Source organism: Letharia columbiana, assembly GCF_014066305.1.
Source record: "Letharia columbiana isolate WasteWater2 chromosome Unknown Sc0000010_s0, whole genome shotgun sequence".
Taxonomy (NCBI): domain Eukaryota; kingdom Fungi; phylum Ascomycota; class Lecanoromycetes; order Lecanorales; family Parmeliaceae; genus Letharia; species Letharia columbiana.
Genome location: NW_023501047.1, coordinates 452,731 through 471,649, shown reverse-complemented (window position 1 = coordinate 471,649; position 18,919 = coordinate 452,731). Strand labels below are relative to the sequence as shown.

The 18,919-nt window shown below is 50.9% G+C and overlaps 7 protein-coding genes across 7 annotated transcripts; 4 read left to right on the top strand and 3 right to left on the bottom strand.

Moving 5' to 3' along the window:
* Positions 1-1,139: 1,139 nt before the first annotated feature.
* HO173_004026 (uncharacterized protein) lies at positions 1,140-2,582 on the bottom strand (the record flags this gene model as incomplete). Its single annotated transcript, XM_037305950.1, has 2 exons — positions 1,140-1,657; positions 1,703-2,582. The coding sequence occupies 2 exons, from the start codon at positions 2,580-2,582 to the stop codon at positions 1,140-1,142; spliced, it is 1,398 nt and encodes a 465-aa protein (XP_037167143.1).
* A 420-nt stretch (positions 2,583-3,002) lies between these two features.
* On the top strand, positions 3,003-5,529 carry HO173_004025 (uncharacterized protein; the record flags this gene model as incomplete). The annotated part of the gene is made up of 11 exons (XM_037305949.1): positions 3,003-3,292; positions 3,341-3,383; positions 3,438-3,520; positions 3,580-3,853; positions 3,911-4,285; positions 4,337-4,360; positions 4,424-4,472; positions 4,532-4,787; positions 4,837-5,053; positions 5,117-5,264; positions 5,327-5,529. The coding sequence occupies 11 exons, from the start codon at positions 3,003-3,005 to the stop codon at positions 5,527-5,529; spliced, it is 1,962 nt and encodes a 653-aa protein (XP_037167142.1).
* Positions 5,530-6,443: 914 nt separating this feature from the next.
* Positions 6,444-8,562, bottom strand: HO173_004024 (uncharacterized protein; the record flags this gene model as incomplete). Its single annotated transcript, XM_037305948.1, has 5 exons — positions 6,444-6,470; positions 6,526-8,163; positions 8,213-8,361; positions 8,426-8,442; positions 8,513-8,562. 5 exons carry the CDS (start codon positions 8,560-8,562, stop codon positions 6,444-6,446), a joined length of 1,881 nt encoding a protein of 626 aa, XP_037167141.1.
* Positions 8,563-9,348: 786 nt separating this feature from the next.
* Positions 9,349-10,459, top strand: HO173_004023 (uncharacterized protein; the record flags this gene model as incomplete). Its single annotated transcript, XM_037305947.1, has 2 exons — positions 9,349-9,713; positions 9,772-10,459. The coding sequence occupies 2 exons, from the start codon at positions 9,349-9,351 to the stop codon at positions 10,457-10,459; spliced, it is 1,053 nt and encodes a 350-aa protein (XP_037167140.1).
* Positions 10,460-11,540: 1,081 nt separating this feature from the next.
* Positions 11,541-15,432, top strand: HO173_004022 (uncharacterized protein; the record flags this gene model as incomplete). The annotated part of the gene is made up of 2 exons (XM_037305946.1): positions 11,541-13,553; positions 13,600-15,432. The coding sequence occupies 2 exons, from the start codon at positions 11,541-11,543 to the stop codon at positions 15,430-15,432; spliced, it is 3,846 nt and encodes a 1,281-aa protein (XP_037167139.1).
* A 515-nt stretch (positions 15,433-15,947) lies between these two features.
* HO173_004021 (uncharacterized protein) lies at positions 15,948-18,194 on the bottom strand (the record flags this gene model as incomplete). The annotated part of the gene is made up of 1 exon (XM_037305945.1): positions 15,948-18,194. One exon carries the CDS (start codon positions 18,192-18,194, stop codon positions 15,948-15,950), a length of 2,247 nt encoding a protein of 748 aa, XP_037167138.1.
* A 381-nt stretch (positions 18,195-18,575) lies between these two features.
* HO173_004020 (uncharacterized protein) lies at positions 18,576-18,836 on the top strand (the record flags this gene model as incomplete). Its single annotated transcript, XM_037305944.1, has 1 exon — positions 18,576-18,836. One exon carries the CDS (start codon positions 18,576-18,578, stop codon positions 18,834-18,836), a length of 261 nt encoding a protein of 86 aa, XP_037167137.1.
* Between the last annotated feature and the right edge of the window lie 83 nt (positions 18,837-18,919).

Here is an 18,919-nt window from a genome sequence, read left to right as displayed (position 1 = left end):
TTGGAGGTACGGCGCGAGAGGGATTATAGAGAAGAAGATGCTGCAAGAGGTGCAGGCTTCAATGGAGGGGCGGGGGCTGCGGCGGATATTGAGGGGCGAGAATGAGGGTTAGTCGTTGGAGGACGGTAGGTGATATCTAGGATGTCAGCAGAAGCATTGGCTATGAACGTAGGACGATGGAGCTTTGCTAGATTTGCGAGACCCTGTGGGAAACTCCTTATGTAGATGCAATATGGTTGGCCATCGTGACTTGAAAGGGCGAGGTACTTGCGTCTTGAACGCTCCGTTATGGCTGCTCTTCTGGCTGGCTACCTCGCCACCTGAGGTAAGAGCAGGTAGCAAAAGTCATGCATCGAGGATGAAAATCTTTAATGAAATTGTGAAAGTCCGACAGTTGCAAGACAATAGCGACGATGTTTATGGACTTTTCCTTAGAAACTGTGATTTTCCTCCAATTTATCCCTCGGGCCGGGGTCAAATGCAAGGGAGAACTTATCAGAAGTCCATAACTTTTTTTTTTGGGGGGGTTTTTTTTCCCCCTCCTTTTCCTTTTTTTTTCCCCTTTTTGGGTTTACCCCCCCCCCACAGGGATAGAAGATACAAATTAGGCACAGTGCCAGAAAATTGTGACGATTTTCGCAGATTTTTCCTAAAGGGCCGTCACTTTACCTGCAATAATGGAGAATCTGTAGAAGTCATACAGTTCAGGCGCAGTGCCCCAAGAAAAAGACATTTTTATCAAGTTTCCCCTCCCTCTATGCATTTGTTTGTTGCAACTCAAAGCTAATCTATTCCCAATCCGGATTAGCGCATCATAAATCTTGGCATCGTGCGATTTCCAAATCTTCGCGCCTATTTTTTGATCATGTCAATAACGCTTAGGGATAAACACAATCGGGAGACGATCAGAGTCGAGTGTATGATTGAGGACTATTCTATGGGAAAGGAATCGGTCAGCTTCTGCTGAACCACTTGAAGCATTTGTGAATAGCTTGTCCTGAGGAACCGAGTCCCCTGCATTTCGCAAAGCACGAGCACTGCGCTGCCAATGCCTTCATGAAAGTACCCATCAAGCCTTGATCAGTGTCTTCCGCCCTGGAGATTGGGACGAAAATCAGCATCGCCCATGCTGCTAACCCCTAAGCCGAAGCCTTGCTGCGTTTCGCCAATAATGGAGATTTGAGCTCGAGGAGGAGCGTTATCTGGCGAAGAGTCGTCTCCTTGCCCTTGATCACGCGGTACAAACCAGGCTCCAGGCATATGACGATGTCTGCAATGAATCCATCCTTGTCGGCAACCACCGCGCTGTCCGGCTTCAACTGCCTCCCACTCTTGGAATCGATCATCTTGTGCACTTTGAGCAAGTCCGTGGTGACAGGCTTGCATTCGGTTATAGGTGACTCTGGGATCGAAAAGACATAGTTCGAGGTAGATATTCGGATCATGTTCGCGAGCTTCACTGCAGGAAGCAAAACTTGGTCGTAGAATGTGGCGTGAGCCTCTCGACTGGAGAACATGAAAGGAAAAGTCTTCCCTAGCTCTTTGAATAGGTGGCTATTGAACTCTTGGGTTCGCTTTTTGCCGTAGTCGTTACACTCTGTGGTCTTGGCAAGTGCTTTGAGTGTCTCCGAACGCCAGCTAGCGATCGTCACGGAATCTGTTCATGTCAGCTGGCGCCCAAAGGTAACCCGGAGGTACATACCTCTTGGCGGCTCAACTTCAGCCATTTTCTGCTCCGCTTTCCACAGCAATTGTGCAGTCTCCTCTGGCAAGCCCCAAAAGTATACCTTCTGCCCAAACACGTTGTCTTGCAAAGAGCGATGGATCAAGTATCTTGCCAGATGTTCGCCTGCGCCCGGATGGAGTCGTAGGAAGGTTGTAGCATATTTGTCCTCTCCGACTAAGAAAATTTGGTCTGGATTGGCCTCTGGACGTGCTTTCTCAAATATTGCAACCTGCGTGTCGATCCAATGAACGATTTGCTGACTGAGGCATTCGAAGCGCTTGACAATGGCGGAGTCGGGGATTTGAGTCACTGTCTGCATCCTGAAAAGATCGTCTTTGCACTTGCATAACTCCACTTGAGAGGCTGTGAAGCAATCTTGCAAGTCCCTATTATTTGCTTTCAAATCGCGGCCAACATGCTTGGAGGTTTTGAGTTTCCGTTTGCAAGCGGCTAGATCCTTTTTCTTGCTCTGCAGCTGGGCTTTGGTGTTTTTCAAAGCTTCCTTAGATGCAGCTAGCTTCTTTTCTGCATCCTCCAGATTGCTCTGACAACTCTGCAACTGTAGTGCGGCATTCGCTAGGTATTCTTCAACGCTACCCGCTTTGGCTTCGTAGCCCTCGCCCTTGAGTTTTCCGTTTTCGACCGTCTTCTTTTGCCGCTTGCTTGCTGATCTGAGAGCCCTGACCGAGGTGATTTGAAGGTCTGGCGTATCATCAGATTGTTGGCTTTGGCCTTTTCCTTCGATAGGAGCTTGATCTGTCATGATAACATCTTCCGACTCATTCTCAGGCATGATAGCTTTCTGAAGTGAAAACACCTCGTTCTCTCCCCCAGACTCTCCATCTCGTTCACGCATCGATGGCAAGAGACTGAAATAAAGCATTTCACCGAGGGTCGACAACTTGCACGACTGATAATCACTGAAGTCTGAAGTTGTCAGTCCTAACCTTTTCAACCTCGTCACACCTTCAAAACATCACTGATCGGCCGACTGATCAATCACTAAGTCTGAAGTGTCAGTCTAGAACTTCTCAACCTCATCACTTCTTCCAAAGATCACTGATCGTGGAGGTATTAAGTTCAAAAGTGATCTGACTCACAATAAGCAACATTGTTAAAGATGGCATCAAAAGAAGAAATCGGTGAGTTATTTCGTTAAAAGGCTCTGAATCTTTTCACAGTGGTAATAAATGGCGAGTTTGGCTTGGCAATAAGTGGAGTCACCTTCGAAAGACCTCACTTTGGATGGAAACTTCCCCCTTCATTTCTCACTCTTATGATCCATCATATCCTACTTACGTCCGCAATTCTATGGTTGCTTTACGGAGACTTCTATACTAATCATTTACGATGGCCAGAGCTCGCCAATTGCGTCACGGTGCCTCGAACCAAGAAGCCTGCGATGCCTAAGACGCCTCCAAAGCCGAAAAAGTCCCAAGAACAGAAGAAGCCTACCACTGCCACAAAGAGCACCGAGTCTCCAACGCCAAAGCCTAAGCGTAAGAGACAAGAGACAAAGAAAGCGACCAAGGAACCTGATCGCAAGATCCTAGTTGCCGTGGATTTGTGAGTGAAACTGCACTGCCAGCCTCCTATATACTGATTATTCAAAAGTGGAACCACTTTCTCTGGTATCGCGTGGGCTCAGACTCGCCAGGTACGCATGAAGGTGTTCACGATCTCACGCCTCCAATTTGCTAATTTAGGACAGCCGGAGGTTCCATCGATAATCATTCAGTGGCCGGATGCCACTTCCGACGGCCTAGAAGGTGTCAGTAGCGACAAGGTTCCAACGTGAGTACCTGTGGCATTGATAGTCCTGAGGGTCGGAATCTTCTGCTTACATTGCGTAGGGAGATCACGTATGATGGCGAAAATTACAGGTGGGGCTTTCAGATCGAAGATTCGAAGCAAAGACATCAGTGGTTTAAATTGGCTCTGGACTCTTCTCAAGCCTGCGACATGAAACTCGCATACAGGTACCCTGATCCCCTGGCTTGTCCCCCACCATACGACGCCGAAAAGCTCGCGACAGATTTCATGACCGCTCTTCGCCAGCATACCGTACGAGTTCTCCGTCACAAAATTCCGGAAAGTGCATTGCTCTCCACTCCGATCGAATACATCGTATGTACCCAGGGAACCTAAGCAGAATACGTGGTAGTCCATCGCTGATTTTTGCAGATCACCGTCCCCGCCATGTGGTCTGACATGGCCCAAGCTAAAACTAGAGCTTGTGCAGAGGCCGCTGGCATGGGTGCAGGAGCTGCTCTTCACATAGTCTCCGAACCTGAGGCTGCAGCATGTTTCGCGTTGCCCGCTCTGGACCCACACGGTATCAAGATCGGGGACACTTTCATGATTTGCGATGCCGGTGGAGGAACCGTTGATCTAATTACTTACAAAGTCTCCGGCTTAAAACCAATCCTGAAGCTCGCTGAGGCGAGTCCTGGATCCGGCTCAGCGTGCGGTGCTACGATTCTCAACCGCAGATTCCGAGAGTATCTTGACGGGAAGCTTGAAAACGAGGATGGATACGACGACGAGGTGTTGGATGAGGTAAGATCCTCCATTTTCGGGTGCCGAGACGATAGACTAAAAGTTTGATAGGCCATGAAACGATTTGAGGGTATCGTATGTGTACAATAATAGATTTCCTCGGTTCTGACTGCATGCTGACGTCGGCTTCCATGACAGGTCAAAAGACAGTTCCGTGGAACATTCGGCGAAGAATTCCAGATACCGGGTTTGTAGCCACTGTGCTTCCCAGGGGTTTCGCGGTGACTGACCACGAGTGATATACAGTTCCAGGTCTCGCAGATAACAAGAAGCTGGGCATCCGTAAAAACAGGATGACTCTGTCAGGTATTGACGTTGGGGCCATCTTTGAACCCGTGGTGAAGGAAGTGCTCGCATTGGTAACCGGCCAGATTAAGGCCGCTAGGAGATCTGTCAAAGCTATCGTTTTAGTTGGTGGTTTCGGACAGAATTCTTTTCTGCGAGATGCCATTCGCGAAGAAGTCAAGTCCAGCAACGTGGAAGTCTTGCAATCTCCCTGCAGGTTAGTACCAACCCTACCTAAGATGATACGGTGGGCTCATGCCCAGTAGTTGGACTGCTGTCGTTCAAGGGGCTCTGATGATGGGGCTGGCATCAACCTCCCCTGCTTTTGCAACGGTTGCAATCAGTGGGCGGTCTGCCCGAAAATACTATGGTACCAACTGCGGCTTGCAGCATCTCGACCTGGAACACGGCAACGCAAGGAAAATTTGGGATGCATGTTCGGGTTTCTACCGGACCTACATGATGGAGTGGTTCATCGAAAAGGTACCTTTCCACAACAGCCATGCTAATCTAAGGTATCTCAACCCAGCTGACACACGACGATAGGGCAATCTCGTCAAAGAAGACAAACCCGTACGACTGAGCTATCAGCGAAAGAGATTAGTGTCCCGTGGATCCCTCACAACGATCTCGACAACCATCTACTGTTCCAGCGATCCACAGAACTCGGGCGCGCCCAAGTACGTCGAGGACGGTAAGACCCGGGATCCCAAAACCCATCCAACCAACAGACCGATCCACTGACCCTGCCTGCAGAAACCGTGACCCCGCTCGTCAGAGTCGAAGCGGACCTGAGCCGCCTCCCCGCCCACCAGATCCCCCGGAAAAGGGGCGCCGACGGCAAGATGTACTACCACGTCGACTACGCCATCCAGGTCACGTTCATGTCGGCTTACACCTCCTACGAGCTCCTCTACGGCGGCGTCAACTACGGGCGCGTCACCTCCGAGTATGTCTGAGGCCCGGTATCTATCCATCAATCAGCTCATCGGCCGATTGGGCCATTTTTAAGCCAGACTCGACGCGTCAGGGTTCCGGCGGCTTTCATGATCCCATCCCCATCCCCAGCGTTCTGGCAGCGGCACGTTGGGGCCTCGTGCCGCAAATACGGCTTTACAGCGCAAGGCCTTTCCCCCGTTCCCCAATTCTCGTCTGCACGAGAAGAAGAAGAAGAAGAGGCGGTGGACTTTTCCTTGGTTCAGACGATGCTATCAGGGTTTCTTATAGACGGGTTTGGTGGCTACGGTCTTCGATGAGAATGGCATCATCTACAACGCTATGCCTCTCAACAGTGCTAATGCTTCGGATGCGCGATATTTCACATACAGGCTTTGCCTGTCACTATGCTTGAATTTTCATGACTTTGCTATAAAATTCCGGATCAAGTGGAATCGATGGTGATCAGATCTCCACATCCTTTCTGATTTATATACTGAAGCGCCAAACGGAACGCCGATGCTAAAGGTAGGGCTAAGATATCCATTCAGCCTTTGCTCACAAAGAGGCTCATCACGATATACTCTCTCCTTCCATCACAGGTTGAAGACATCGTCGCCAAGAAGCGGAGGTTGAGGTGGTGTGTACTGGTATTGATGAGGATAGGTCTGGTGGCATTTCTCCTCCGTTCCTCTCATCGACGGGGGCATTTGTCCTCGCGCCGCAGCATGTGCGGCTTTGGGGCCCTGACGACCCGGCGTTGGGCTCCCTCAAAGTCGACATCTCCCCTAGATACCCCGAGAATAGGACTTCAGCTGATGGACTAGTCCCCGCAAGCCTCTCAGAGACCACAGCATTGTTTTCCAATGCATCAGAACGTCCGATGTGTATCCGGCTCTTACTAAAGTTGAGGAGTCATTCCGTGATGCTCCATTCTTCAATGCCGTAAGTTGATGATCGCAACCTGTTTGCGATCGTCAGCCGGGTCTGCGCGGCCTCCGGACGAATATGGTGCCTACCTTATTGCCAATCCCCAATGCCAACTTTCCACTTTCGGCGTCCCAGCTCAAAGAGCTGTTTGCATCGCCTCCAAAATCATCCTCCTCTTCGCTAGCTCCATTCCCATTGGTAAGCATACCATTGGGAAATTTGCCCAGCACACCTTTCCAGGTTGCCTTCGGCAACCCTCCAGCTTCTGCATTCCAGATCAGCACTCTATTCCAATTCGCTGCTGCGACCAGGTAACCGTCTGGAGTAAACGACATAGCTATTGCGGGTGCCGCGTGGCCTAGTGAGAGGGTGTGCACCAGATCGAAGGGTCGCTTGGCGTCCCATACTTTGATGGATCCGTCCAGCGAGGAGGTGGCAAGGAGGCGGGGAGCGCTGGCTGGGTAAGCGGAGAGGTTGGTGACAGGTTGATAGGCGAGAGCTGTGATTTCGGATTCGTGTGCGGTGATGGTACGGAGGGTATCCGATGAGTCGATGAGGCCAAGGACCGGTGTATCTTCAGCAGCGAGGGCGGTAGTGTGGGTGCGGGAATCGTAGCGTATGTGAAACCAATCGTGTTGGGCTGTTGGCTCAGAGCGAGTGTTCAGTGCGATGATGCGTTGGTCTTCGAGGAGAGATGAGGCGATGATATTATTGCCGCAGATGGTGATTTGGTTATTCGATGTCCAAGCGGCATCGGTGATGACGCTGGGAAGTTGGTAGGGAGGCATCGATTGCGACGAGTCGACGTCCCAGAGTGCCAAAGAGGAAGTGGCATCACCGGAAGAGGTGATTCCTAGCAGTTGTTTGCCGGAAGGCGACCAGCGCAATCTGAGGACCAAGTCTTGGACAGCTGGTAGCTCGTCGAGTGCCTTTCCAGCCTTTGACCAAAGACTTACTGCGCCGACCCAGACGGAATTGTCATCGCGAGTAGCGACGGCGAGTATTTCGCCCGTCGGATCCCATGCCATAGTAGAGACGAAGGAGCGGTGGGATGAATCGAACAGGTCGACATATGATTGGTGGTTAGGATTATCGTCAAAAGCTGCCGATCTTGAAATGTACCAAAGACGGCATAGCGCCTCTCCACTAGTTGCAAGGATAGTTGGATCTTTCGGGTTCCATGCAGTATGCATCACGTGGCTTGTTTCAGATACTGTCAGAATGCTCGTTTGCGGTCCGAGTTCTGCCACTTTGTCGCTTTGAACGCCTCTGCTTTCGCCGTTGGTGAGCGTCTGTATTAATGGTGCATTGTCCGAGGCGGGGCTGCCAGGCGCATCGGCATCTTCATCCATGTCCATGTCCATGTCCATGCCATTGGCCGTTGGACCATCTTCTGCGGGGGAGTAATTAGTCGGCGATACCGGTACCGGTGCTTCATTCTGATAATGATAGCCATTTTGGTCGATTTGCATGCTGTCGCCGTCTCCTCGATCGCCATTGGTGGATATGTCACCATTACTGCGCCGACTCCGTTTTGCTGCTGGTGCCGGTGGGGGTAGATCCAAGGATAGTCCATTAGTATTAGAATCCCGGCCATGTTTTCGTGCGCTTGAGGATCTTGCCCTCTCGTCTTCAATCTGCTCTTGTTGCGCTATAGATGATGCCCGACCGGCTTCAGTACCGAAAAATAGTAGGGTAGCCGCCGACGAAGATTTCCGACCCCCGGGCTAAATAATCTGAGAACATGCGGTTATTTGACTGCGCAACATGACTTACCTGGTCTAATGATTGCTCGATTTGATGGTACTGGAGACCTTTTTGTACTAATGATACCAAGGCGTGGGTTTTGATATGTTGTGCGAACGGAAGGGTCTGGGGATCTAAGAGCCAGTCACGCTGCAGCTTGACAGCCGCATCACCGTGGCCTGAAAACACAGGATATCAGTATCTACAGGACCTTGGTGGAAGAAGATTCGGCAATCGTGTTACCTGACTCCTGCAGATATCTTTCGGGGATGATAGAGTTAGCGAATCGTTTGGTCTTGAATTCGATCCAGCATCGAATGGACGACGTACCTCCAAATTAGATAATTCACATGGTCCGAGGTTAATGTGCCGGCAGCCATATCGATGGGGGATGTGTCGCATGCGCCTACATGAGGCGAGAGATGATGATAATTAATTGTGCGTGAGGATATAATGGATGAAACACCTTGTTGGGTGGAGGTAAGGTATGAGTGTATGACCGAGGATTTGGTTTCGATTTGCCAGAGCACCACCTGGAAGCTAGCGTTCGGCAGGCAAGGCGTCAAGCTTCCACTAAATTAGTGCTCCCGAAGAGCAGATCTCGAACTCCCAGGGGGCCTAAGGTACTCTGTAAGGTAAGTACGGTACGGTAAAGTAATAATGTAGAGGTTGTACTATAGTTTCACCGCGCTGTCGGCAACAATAATATTAAGGTCCCTAATGATAATAATAATAACAATACCTATAATATCTGCAACGGTCTGCAGGCACGTGCTAGCAATCCACACTCCGGCATCTGGCAGGTAGAAATGTAAAGGGTGAAATTGAAAGAGACAAGATGGGGTTCATCCCACGCTGACCCCAAGCGCAGATGCACTATTGCGAAGTGGCTTGAGGGGAAAACCGCGACTTGGGTCTGTCTTCATTGGCTTTGGAATTGTTTTGGGTCAAAGCTAGCCGTACGCTAGTGATCCTTGTAACGGCGTCAAAATTCCTCACAGGCTCACAGTCACAGCGGAAGGGGAGAACGAGTGAACCAATACGAAGATCATCATCCTCTTTAAATTAAATGACACTTTGCAGCAATACGAAGCATATGCATTAAATTATTTATTATTTATTATTTCGATTATTGCCTTGATACCTACGGTAGACTACCATGCACAATGCAAATGCGTATCAATATACCACCCTTGACCCGCGTCCTTCTCGGTCTCCTCCTTGCCATCTCAACCACTCATCAAATCACACGCTACCTATTTGGAGGTCTTGACCCCGAACTCCTCGCCCTCATTCCCCAGTGGTCACTCTTTTACCCATGGGTCTATTTTACAGCGACGTTCGCCGAGCAAAACGTCCTTACATTGCTCATCGCCGGTGCAACCATCCTGTATGGCGGCAAATACCTGGAACGTGCGTGGGGGTCAACCGAGTTTGGAAAGTTCGTGCTGTTGGTGACTGTGCTGCCGAATTTCATTGCAACGTTGGTGTATGTGCTCTGGTTCGCCATCACGCGTGATGACTCAAGAGCGTACGTGTTCCCTCTACTCCGTCCCCTTAACCATCAAGCTCATATCCTCTCGCCCCAGCTTGGCTTTCATCCAAGGTTCCGTTGCCCTTCAAGGCGCCTTCCTCGTCGCCTTCAAGCAGCTCGTCCCCGAGCATACGGTCACAATACTCAAAGGCATCATCAAAATACGAGTCAAACATTTCCCTGCCATATTCCTAACCGCGAATACAATCTCTGGGCTGGTTATTGGAACAGACACAGCGCTTGTGTTGGGCTGGGCCGGCTTCTTTACAAGCTGGACATACCTTCGGTTCCATAAAAAGGAGGCCGAGCTCTCCGGAGCCAGCACAGGAGGACCCACAATAAAAGGAGATGCATCCGAAACTTTTGCTTTCGCTTACTTCTGGCCTGATGTCGTCCAACCCCCCATAGCGGCTGTTGCAGATGGCCTTTACAATGCTTTGGTGACCATACGCGTCATAACACCTTTCTCTGCAGAGGAAGTCGAAACGAGCAATGAGCAGGCTACGGCAAGAGGTGAAGGCGGCTTACCAAGCCTGCTCAATCAAGGAGGCAGAAGAGGTGGTGGCGGAAAGAGGGAAGAAGCAGAGCGGAGGAGAGCATTGGCTCTGAAGGCTTTGGACCAAAGACTGCAGGCTGCGACAACGAGCAAGCAACAGCCAGCGGCTGCTCCGCCGCCAGCACCGATTGGCCAAGAGGTACCAACATCGAGTACCGAGCCACCACCTGAAAGCGAGCAAACTTGATTGCTTTTGTTGTCTACTTAGCCAGCCAATGGTCCTCCGCTTTTCTAAACGTCGAACTCGCCCAACGATTACTGTATATACAAGAGGATCAAGATACCCGATTACATATTATTCGCTCTTTTGTACCTGATACTGCAATTTACCGGAGTTTGGCTGCCTTTTGGAATGTCCTCTCCGCCTTTGGTCGTTGTCGTGTAGGTTGTTGGAGCAAAACCGCCGCCGTGTTCGTTAGGGTCCTCCGCAAAGGCACAGTTGAAGGAATTACGTATTCAGGCTGGTTGGCACGCCTGATCAGGACGATAGAACGAACATGTTGAACTCGAAATGTTCTATAAGAACCTCTCGACCAACCGCACCCATGTGCGGTTTTCGATACAGTCTGAAGCCTTCAAGCCTTCAAGCCTACCGGTCACCATCTCATCCAACAGCTCCATTTGTTTGCCCGTATTATGTCCGACATGTCCAATACCGGATTATCCGAGAATAGCGCCCAAACAAGATTCGCAGCTGCTGCCAAAAAAAAAGTGCCTGGCCAGCATTGTGAGCTTTGCCGGAGGCGACCTATGCAGTCAGGTACCTTCCTCAAGCGAACCACACTCAAGAACGCGACTTAGATGCTCACCGTTGGGAGCCAAGCGATGACTGCGCGTATACAGGTGGCGATCAGCCGCACGAGACGTCCGGTAGAGGCAGGTTGCATCGGAGAGAGCGAATAAGGCGGGCGTTTGAGCGGACATACTCCTAGCATTATGTGTACGGTTTTCAGAAATGATTAGAAGTCAAGTCTGACTCAAGATCAAAGGAGAACGGTATATAATACATAGAAACAATTCCTTTTGATCTAGATCACACATATGATTGCATTTACCATGGATCGTTTCGACGAAATACCTGCCAGTTATTCCATCATGTAGATACCGACTAGCTCGTTAGCCAAGATTGATACAACGCGAAGCCCTATGAGAGGGAGCTAACATCTAGCCTACGCCCTAACACTATCGATAAATCCTGGCCTCGCAAATCGCAAAATGAAACAAAAATATGGAGTGCATTTCTAGCTGCCCATGAGACCTCATCCAGAATGTCTTTGACCGAGAAGCTCGAAAAAATCAGGTCGCCCAAATTGCAGAATCAGCGAGAGGTTGGCCAGGGCCCAATTCCCAGACCCTTCCAACCCCCCACTGACCGCAAGCAGACCTCCGTTGTACTCTCCGCAGTCGAAGACACCCTCAAGGACCAGAAGTATGGCTCAACCCCCACAGCATACTTTGCTGCCCTGCTCGCATTGCTCAGTCAATCAGTTTCCCCGTCGAATGGCATTGTCAACAAAGAGCTCGCGACATCAGTCGTCTACCTCCTCGACATCATAGCGCCCCACGTACCTGCGCCTCTCCTTCGATCGAAGTTCTCTCAGATACTTACGAGTCTTGCTCCTGTTTTGACTCATAATGAGATTGAAGCGCCTTTGATAAGGTCATCGGTAGGATGTCTGGAATCGCTGCTGGTCGCGCAGGACAATGCAGCGTGGGCGCTTCCGCAGACCCAGGTCAGCCCACGGAGAGCTATCGCAGGCTTATTGGTCCTCGCGTCAGAGCACAGACCGAAGGTCAGAAAGCGTGCGCAGGACGCGGTCATGCATGTCTTGAAGAACCCCCCTCCAAGCCCTTCACTGGATCATCCAGCCGCGGATATGTGCGCCGAGACAGCTTTGCGAAATGTCAGTGATATGGCTGCAAGTGGGAAAAAGAAGGGAAAGGGTCACAGGCAGGAGGAACATCAGCCAGGTCTCATGCATGCGCTGCAGCTGGTCAAGACAATAGCTTCCGCTTCTGGAGGCTGGCCAAGTAAGAAGATTGAGCCACTTTGTGAAGTCCTCATGAACATCTCGCGGTCAAACAATGAGTACCTCACAATGTCTGCTTTTGAAATATTTGAAGTCATATTTGCAGGGATGGCCGACGAAATATCTTCTGCAAAGCTACCAAAGCTGATGGAAGCTATCTCCGAGCTGCGGCCTTCACAGAACGATTCGCAACTGCTGCCTCCGTGGATCGCCGTCATGTCGAGAGGCTATGATGTCTCGGCGCAAGTCAGCCCGGATGAGACATTCCAAAAGTTGCCTGAGCTCTTCGAGACGGTTTCCGGATTCCTTGCTTCCTCGTCACACAACATCCGCGTATCTGCTTCAGAATGTCTAATTTCATTTTCGGTCAACTGTGTACCTGACACAGCAATCCTAGAGCCTTCCATATACGACGAAAAAGTACTTGAAAAGCTAGCGAAAGCAGCAACTGCACTTTTGAGTGTGAAATATCAATCTGCATGGATGGAAATTTTCACCGTGTTGTCGGCTCTCTTCTCGGCGTTCAGATGGAGATCAGTTGGTCTTCTAAATGACATAGTAAAGACCGTTGGGGAGCTACGAGGTAACGACTCGTTCAATGGTAAAAAAGAAGCGGACGTTGTCCTTGGCAACGCCATCGAAGCCATGGGACCAGACTCTGTCCTCCAGATTCTACCGCTGAACCTGGCGAAGCCAAAAGCAGGTCAGCCAGGAAGAGCGTGGCTGTTGCCCATCTTGCGAGACCGTGTCCAGAACACCAATCTCACTCATTTCAGATCCGAGTTTGTACCTCTGAGCAAAACGATGATTCAAAGAGTGATAGACAATGGGAACTCCGAAAAAACAATGGAAATCAAGATATTCGAGACCCTGGTGCAGCAGATTTGGGCGCTCTTGCCGGGCTATTGCAATCTACCACTAGATCTGAGCACAGCTTTTGATCAGAGCTTTGCCGAGATGTTGGCTACTTTGCTCTACGAGCAGACGGAGCTTCGGGTAGACGTTTGCAAAGCTCTCCAGATGCTGGTGGAATCGAATCAAGAGATTGCCAATATGGAAGCTTCTGACCAGGAATCACTCCTCAAGAAGCGGGCTACGAAGGTTAATGCGCAGAAGGACCTCAGTCATCTGTCGTCATTTTCTGGAAATCTGCTAGCAGTACTAGTTAATGTTTATGAAAAGACATTGCCGCAGTACAGGGGTTATATTCTGCAGTGCATCAATGCTTACTTGAGTATCACTCCCGAGAAGGTATGATACTTGAACGCTGCTGAGTTTCATCGCTAAAACTTCCTAGGAGCTACTCGAGACTTTCCAGGGAGTCATAAGGATGCTTAAAGACGCCCTCGCCCTTGCAGAATCCACTTCTCAAACTCAAGCCGACAAGCAAAAGCAAAAGCAAACCTCGGCCGATAAGATGCCGCCAACAAGCCATACCCTCATGGATCTGATCATAACAATCTCAATATACCTCCCGCGCCCTACCTTCCCCACGCTTTTCTCCCTCGCCGCCCTCATTCTCCCACAGTCGTCCGACCCCCAACTCCAAAAGAAGGCCTATAAGCTCCTGCCCCGTCTCGCCACCTCTCTAACAGGCACCCTCGCCCTCCAAGATCGCAACGTAGAACTCCAATCTCTCCTCCTTACCACCGCCTCTACCGTCTCCGCCCCAGCCCGCCGCGATCGTCTCGCTGCGATTTCAGTCGTCGTCGAGCACCTCCCACCGACATCCCTCCACTTCATTCCCTCTATCCTCTCCGAAGTGGTTATCTCGGCCAAAGAAGTCAACGAAAAAGCTCGTACAGCTGCATTCGACCTCCTTGTTCTCATGGCTCGCAAGATGTCTCAAGGCGGACAAATCAATCAATCGCAGATCCCACACATGGCGGCGGACGCACCCATTGCACAAGCCAGTCTGGAGGAGTTTTTCACCATGGTATCCGCGGGACTTGTGGGCTCAACGCCGCATATGGTCTCTGCCAGCATAACGGCCCTGACGCGAATCCTGTACGAGTTCGCTTCGCAACTTCCTCACGCGGTCATTGAAGATCTAGTCCAAACAATGGATTTATTCCTCACCTCCACGAATCGTGAAATTGTACGTTCCGTTCTCGGGTTCGTCAAGGTTGCTATAATCTCCCTCCCCGAAGACATTGTGAAACCAAAGCTCGACACACTGGTGCCAGGCCTCATGTCATGGTCGAGAGAGCATAAAGCGCAATTCAGAGCGAAAGTGAAGCATATACTCGAGCGCGCTATCCGGCGATTTGGCTTTGATGCCATTGAGAAACAGTGTCCAGAAGACGACAAAAAGCTTATAAACAATATCCGGAAGACCAAGGAACGGCGTAAGCGGCACAAGGCAGCTGACGACACTGAAGCTGCTACCGACGAGCCAGCCAAACGGAAGAACAGGTTTGAGAGCGAGTATGATGAAGCGCTTTACGGTAGCGAATCCTCCTCCGACTCTGGCCATGGTTCCGACGATGAGCGCGGGGCGGAGTCCAATGGCAGAGGAGGGAGAGGGCAAACATACATTACCGAAGACGCCGACGAACCCCTCGATCTCCTCGACCGCAAATCCCTCGCCAACATTTCGAGTCGGAAACCAACGGCTGCGAAACAAGCGCCAGGAAAACAGCGAAAGAACAGGACCGACCTCGACGGCATTGCTTTCAAAAATGACGGAGACGCTAATGATGATGATGATGATTTAATGGCCCTGGATTCCAACGGTCCGGATGTGGGCGACGAAATGACCCTTGAAGGCGGCATCAACGCTTATGTCGACGCCATACGTGGCCGGGACGCCGTGCAGCGAGGGAGAGGCGGGAGGCTGAAGTTTAGCAACAAGCGCGAGAAGTCCAACGGGAACGGAGACTCCATGGAGGATGATGGGGATGATGGCAGGGCAGTGAAGAAGGTAAATGGCGGTGGAGGGGGGAGGAAGGAGGTTCGGTTCGCTGATGCCAGAGGAGGGAAAGATCAGGGTAGTAGAAGTGGACGGGTGAGCGGTAGAGGTGGTCTGAGGGGAAGAGGAGGAAGCGTCGGGAGTAAAGTGCAGAGGAGGGGATTGGGCGAGGCGAAGGTCAGGGGGGGGAGGGTTATGAAGGGAGGCGGGAGACGTTGAATCATGGGTTAGAGGCAGAGTGCGTAGTGCATACTGAGCCAGCGAAATTGATTGTCGATACGCATGACAGGGATGGGTGTATATGGATAAAGACATCGTCGCTTTGCGTCAACGTCTGAAAGATTACTGCCCTTCACATCTTGTCATGTTGTGGTGTTTACACCGTGACTCGACGCTCTTCCCGCATCCACACTCTCCTTGCCTCGAAGTGGCTCTCTACCCTTCGATGGAGTGCTGCATCGGGTTCACGCCGCCCTTCTCGTACCATCGAACCCACCAACGAGCCAGCGCGCGTGTGCAAAGCTAGGCCGTAGCCAAGAGGTAGCTTCTGGAGCCACAGCCAAGTCCAAGATCCCGATCCGGTACCGCGAAGTGGCTGCAACCTGGCCACCTGGCCGGTTGTTCCGATTGCAATAATGCTTGCTGACTATTCTCTTCTGCAAACCCACCACCGGTCCGGCCTTCTTGTTGCACTAGGTTTATTCGGTCCGTCTCCTTGGCCAAATTGCCCTTTCTCATTTGACCTTACTCATGATGGTCTCGGGTCCTCGTTCCACATACACCTCGGTCGCTTTCGCTTTCACACTGCTCAGCATGCTCCTATCATAGTCATCTCTGGCTCTGAGAGCGCTCTCGACCCAACTCAGCTGCACGTCCCAGTACTCTCTCTTGAACGCCTCATAGACGGTCGCCACGGCAGTCTTGTCAGACTCGAGCATGCGGACGAGATAGTCGACTACGCGCCATTTTCGCTTGATAGTTGCAAACTCTGGGTATTTGCCGAAGAAATCGAAGGAGGTAAGTACGTCGTCCTTGAATTTATCGGTAAATGGTTCCCCGCGCCGGAATTTGGCGCCCTTGTTTCGAACGGAGGAGAGATAGCGCACGAGGAGCTCGTCTGCCAGTTCCTCAACGAAGACGTCAAGAAGAGAGCTGTGCAGCACGCCTTGGTAGTCATTTACATAATCCTCGAAAGTTGTAATGATACGTTTCATGCCATATTCTGTATACCACTTCGCGGTGAAGAATTCCGGTAGCACGGAGCGGAAGTCAATGATGAAGATTAGGGAGACGAATGTGGTGATGCAGTGGGTACCTAGGTCTACGAAACCATCGCGTATGTTTTCGAGTTCAGCATTAGCTTGAGCAATGTATTTGGGTGAGACCAGGGGCTCAAAATCGCGCTGGAAGCGGCTTAGGTATCCCATTTGGCCGGCTTCAGCGTTGTCGTCGATGCAGGCGATCTGGTCGTTGGCAATCGCAACCAGCCAGTCTTGGAGGACTTGGAGACCATCTTGTTCGGCGGTAGGCGTCTTGTATTTAGCAGACTGGTCATCGACCATCTTCTGCCAGAGATTTTGCCGTGTTTTGAGAGCGGTGAACATGGCGTCGATGACCCCTTCGGCCACGTCTGTGCGGCCTGAATTGCCAGCGACAAGGAGTTGCTCGCGAAGCATGCGCCACATGTCTCCTAGGGTCTTGGTGCGGAAGTAGCCATGCTCGTCGTTGTCCAAAGAGCCCTCCTTGCGCTCTGCGAAGGATTTTCTGTCGGTGGTGAGCATCCGATCCATCCATTCGTCCACGGACTTCACAATCAGTTCTCGGTAGTCTCGAATCAGCTCGATCTCTCTATTGTCGAGGACCGGAAGCTGTAATTCCTCTTGACTCCACCCGAGCTTGTTCATCTTCCCATAGTATTTCTCGGTCCACTCGATGATTGCCAGCATATGTGGAGGGGCTAGGTTGGGGTCGTCAATCCGCCGGATGAGCCAGTTGTGCATTAAGCTGTGGTATATATCCGTGTATGTCTTGTATATCTTCCATTTCTTGGGCATCAGTTCTGTCATGCCTTGCTCGACGGCCACAAGGTCATTGAAGAACCACGCCATGATCTTGGACAGCTTGTCTGGATCTTCGAAAAACTTTTCCTCTGCCGAATCGAAATTCTGTTGTGCGGAGAGCTCGATGGCTTTCGTGAACTTCTCCTTGTAACCCCGTATTTGTCTGGCGCTGGTGTTCATGGACTTGAACCTGGACGCAAGGTCTTTGTAATCCCGTTGAGCATCTTGCAATGCCTGGACCTTCTTGTCACTTTTTTCCTCCTCTTCGATGATGACCGCCAAGCGCACTATCATGCTTTTGTTGTCCGTTTGTACTAAAGGTATCAGGTTCATGCAAGCCTGGCCGATGTGCTCATCGAACCAATTCACTACATCTTCCAATCTCTCGAAATGATTCTGGAGTGTATTCTCTAGAGACGCATCCGAAGCTCTTTTGATCTGGTCCATAGCGTCATCCCGGATGTCTCGTAACTGCGTAAGTCCGTAGTGTACGTTGAGAATATTGGGCTGGTTCTCCAGGTCCTGGTCGTCTTCACTCAGAAGCCTGGCCAATTCATCTAGCCTGCTATCGAAAGACTCAATATTGGCCTTCATTGTCTCTACCTGGGTGAAGTTCCTGTGCACCTGGGAAACCAAATTGATATTAGGGAAATCCCGGATCATATTCTGCGACTCCGCGCATAGCTTGTCGATCTTCATGAGCTCCTCCTTGATCTGATTGACTGTTCTCTGTCCATCTCCAATCGAGTTCATGCCAGACTGTGTGATCTCCAATTGCTCCTTGAGCCCAACCTTGAGCTGTCCGTCTACCGCGGCTTTCTTGCGAATAAACTCGGACTTTAGAAAGGGTATCTTATCGAGGTCTTCAGGGTGCCGTAACAGCTCTGCAAGCTCTACCGTCACCCCTTCATTATCGGCCATTTGGCCTGCTCTCAATCGCGCAATCTGGGCATGGCCAGCATGCTTGATCCAGACCGCGAACCGAGGTGGCTATCGTGGCTATTTACACGTCCGGAGCCTCGCTAAGCCCCTTCGGCTCCTAGTGGGCTTAAGCGCAGATTTCCTTTCCGCGCCAGACTCAGATTTGTGACGTTTGGGGACTGCAGAATCCCATCTTTACGACTACCTATTTATCGATCAGCCAATTAACCACAGGTTTCGTCGATTAGAATCTAATAGTAGGTATTTCCTACAGTCTTTTGTCTTCGTCCTAACGCCTAAGCATACACGACAGATTGAACCAAACGAATCGCCCAAGCCCACCACTTCTCTCCACGCAAATACTGCCACCTGCTCGAGGCAATGCCCTTCTTCAAGATCACGCTCATACGTTCATCCATTGGCCTGCCTAAGAAGACACAGGGCGTTCTTAACGCCTTGGGTCTGCGAAAGCGAATGGCCACTGTCTTCAAGCCCGTCAATCCCTCCACCGCAGGTCAGATCATGAGGATCAAAGAGCTAGTTGCCGTATCAGAGGTCGAGGAGGCGTTGACAAACGCAGAGATGCGGGAAAGGAGGAGACCGGATCCTGGGTACTACATTGAGAAGCCAGTAGCGGGTTGATAGAACAGGTGATTGATGGACTTCTGGACGAATTCATGCAGCTGGCACCTTGAGGATTGGAACAGCAAGTGTGGAGCTGCCTC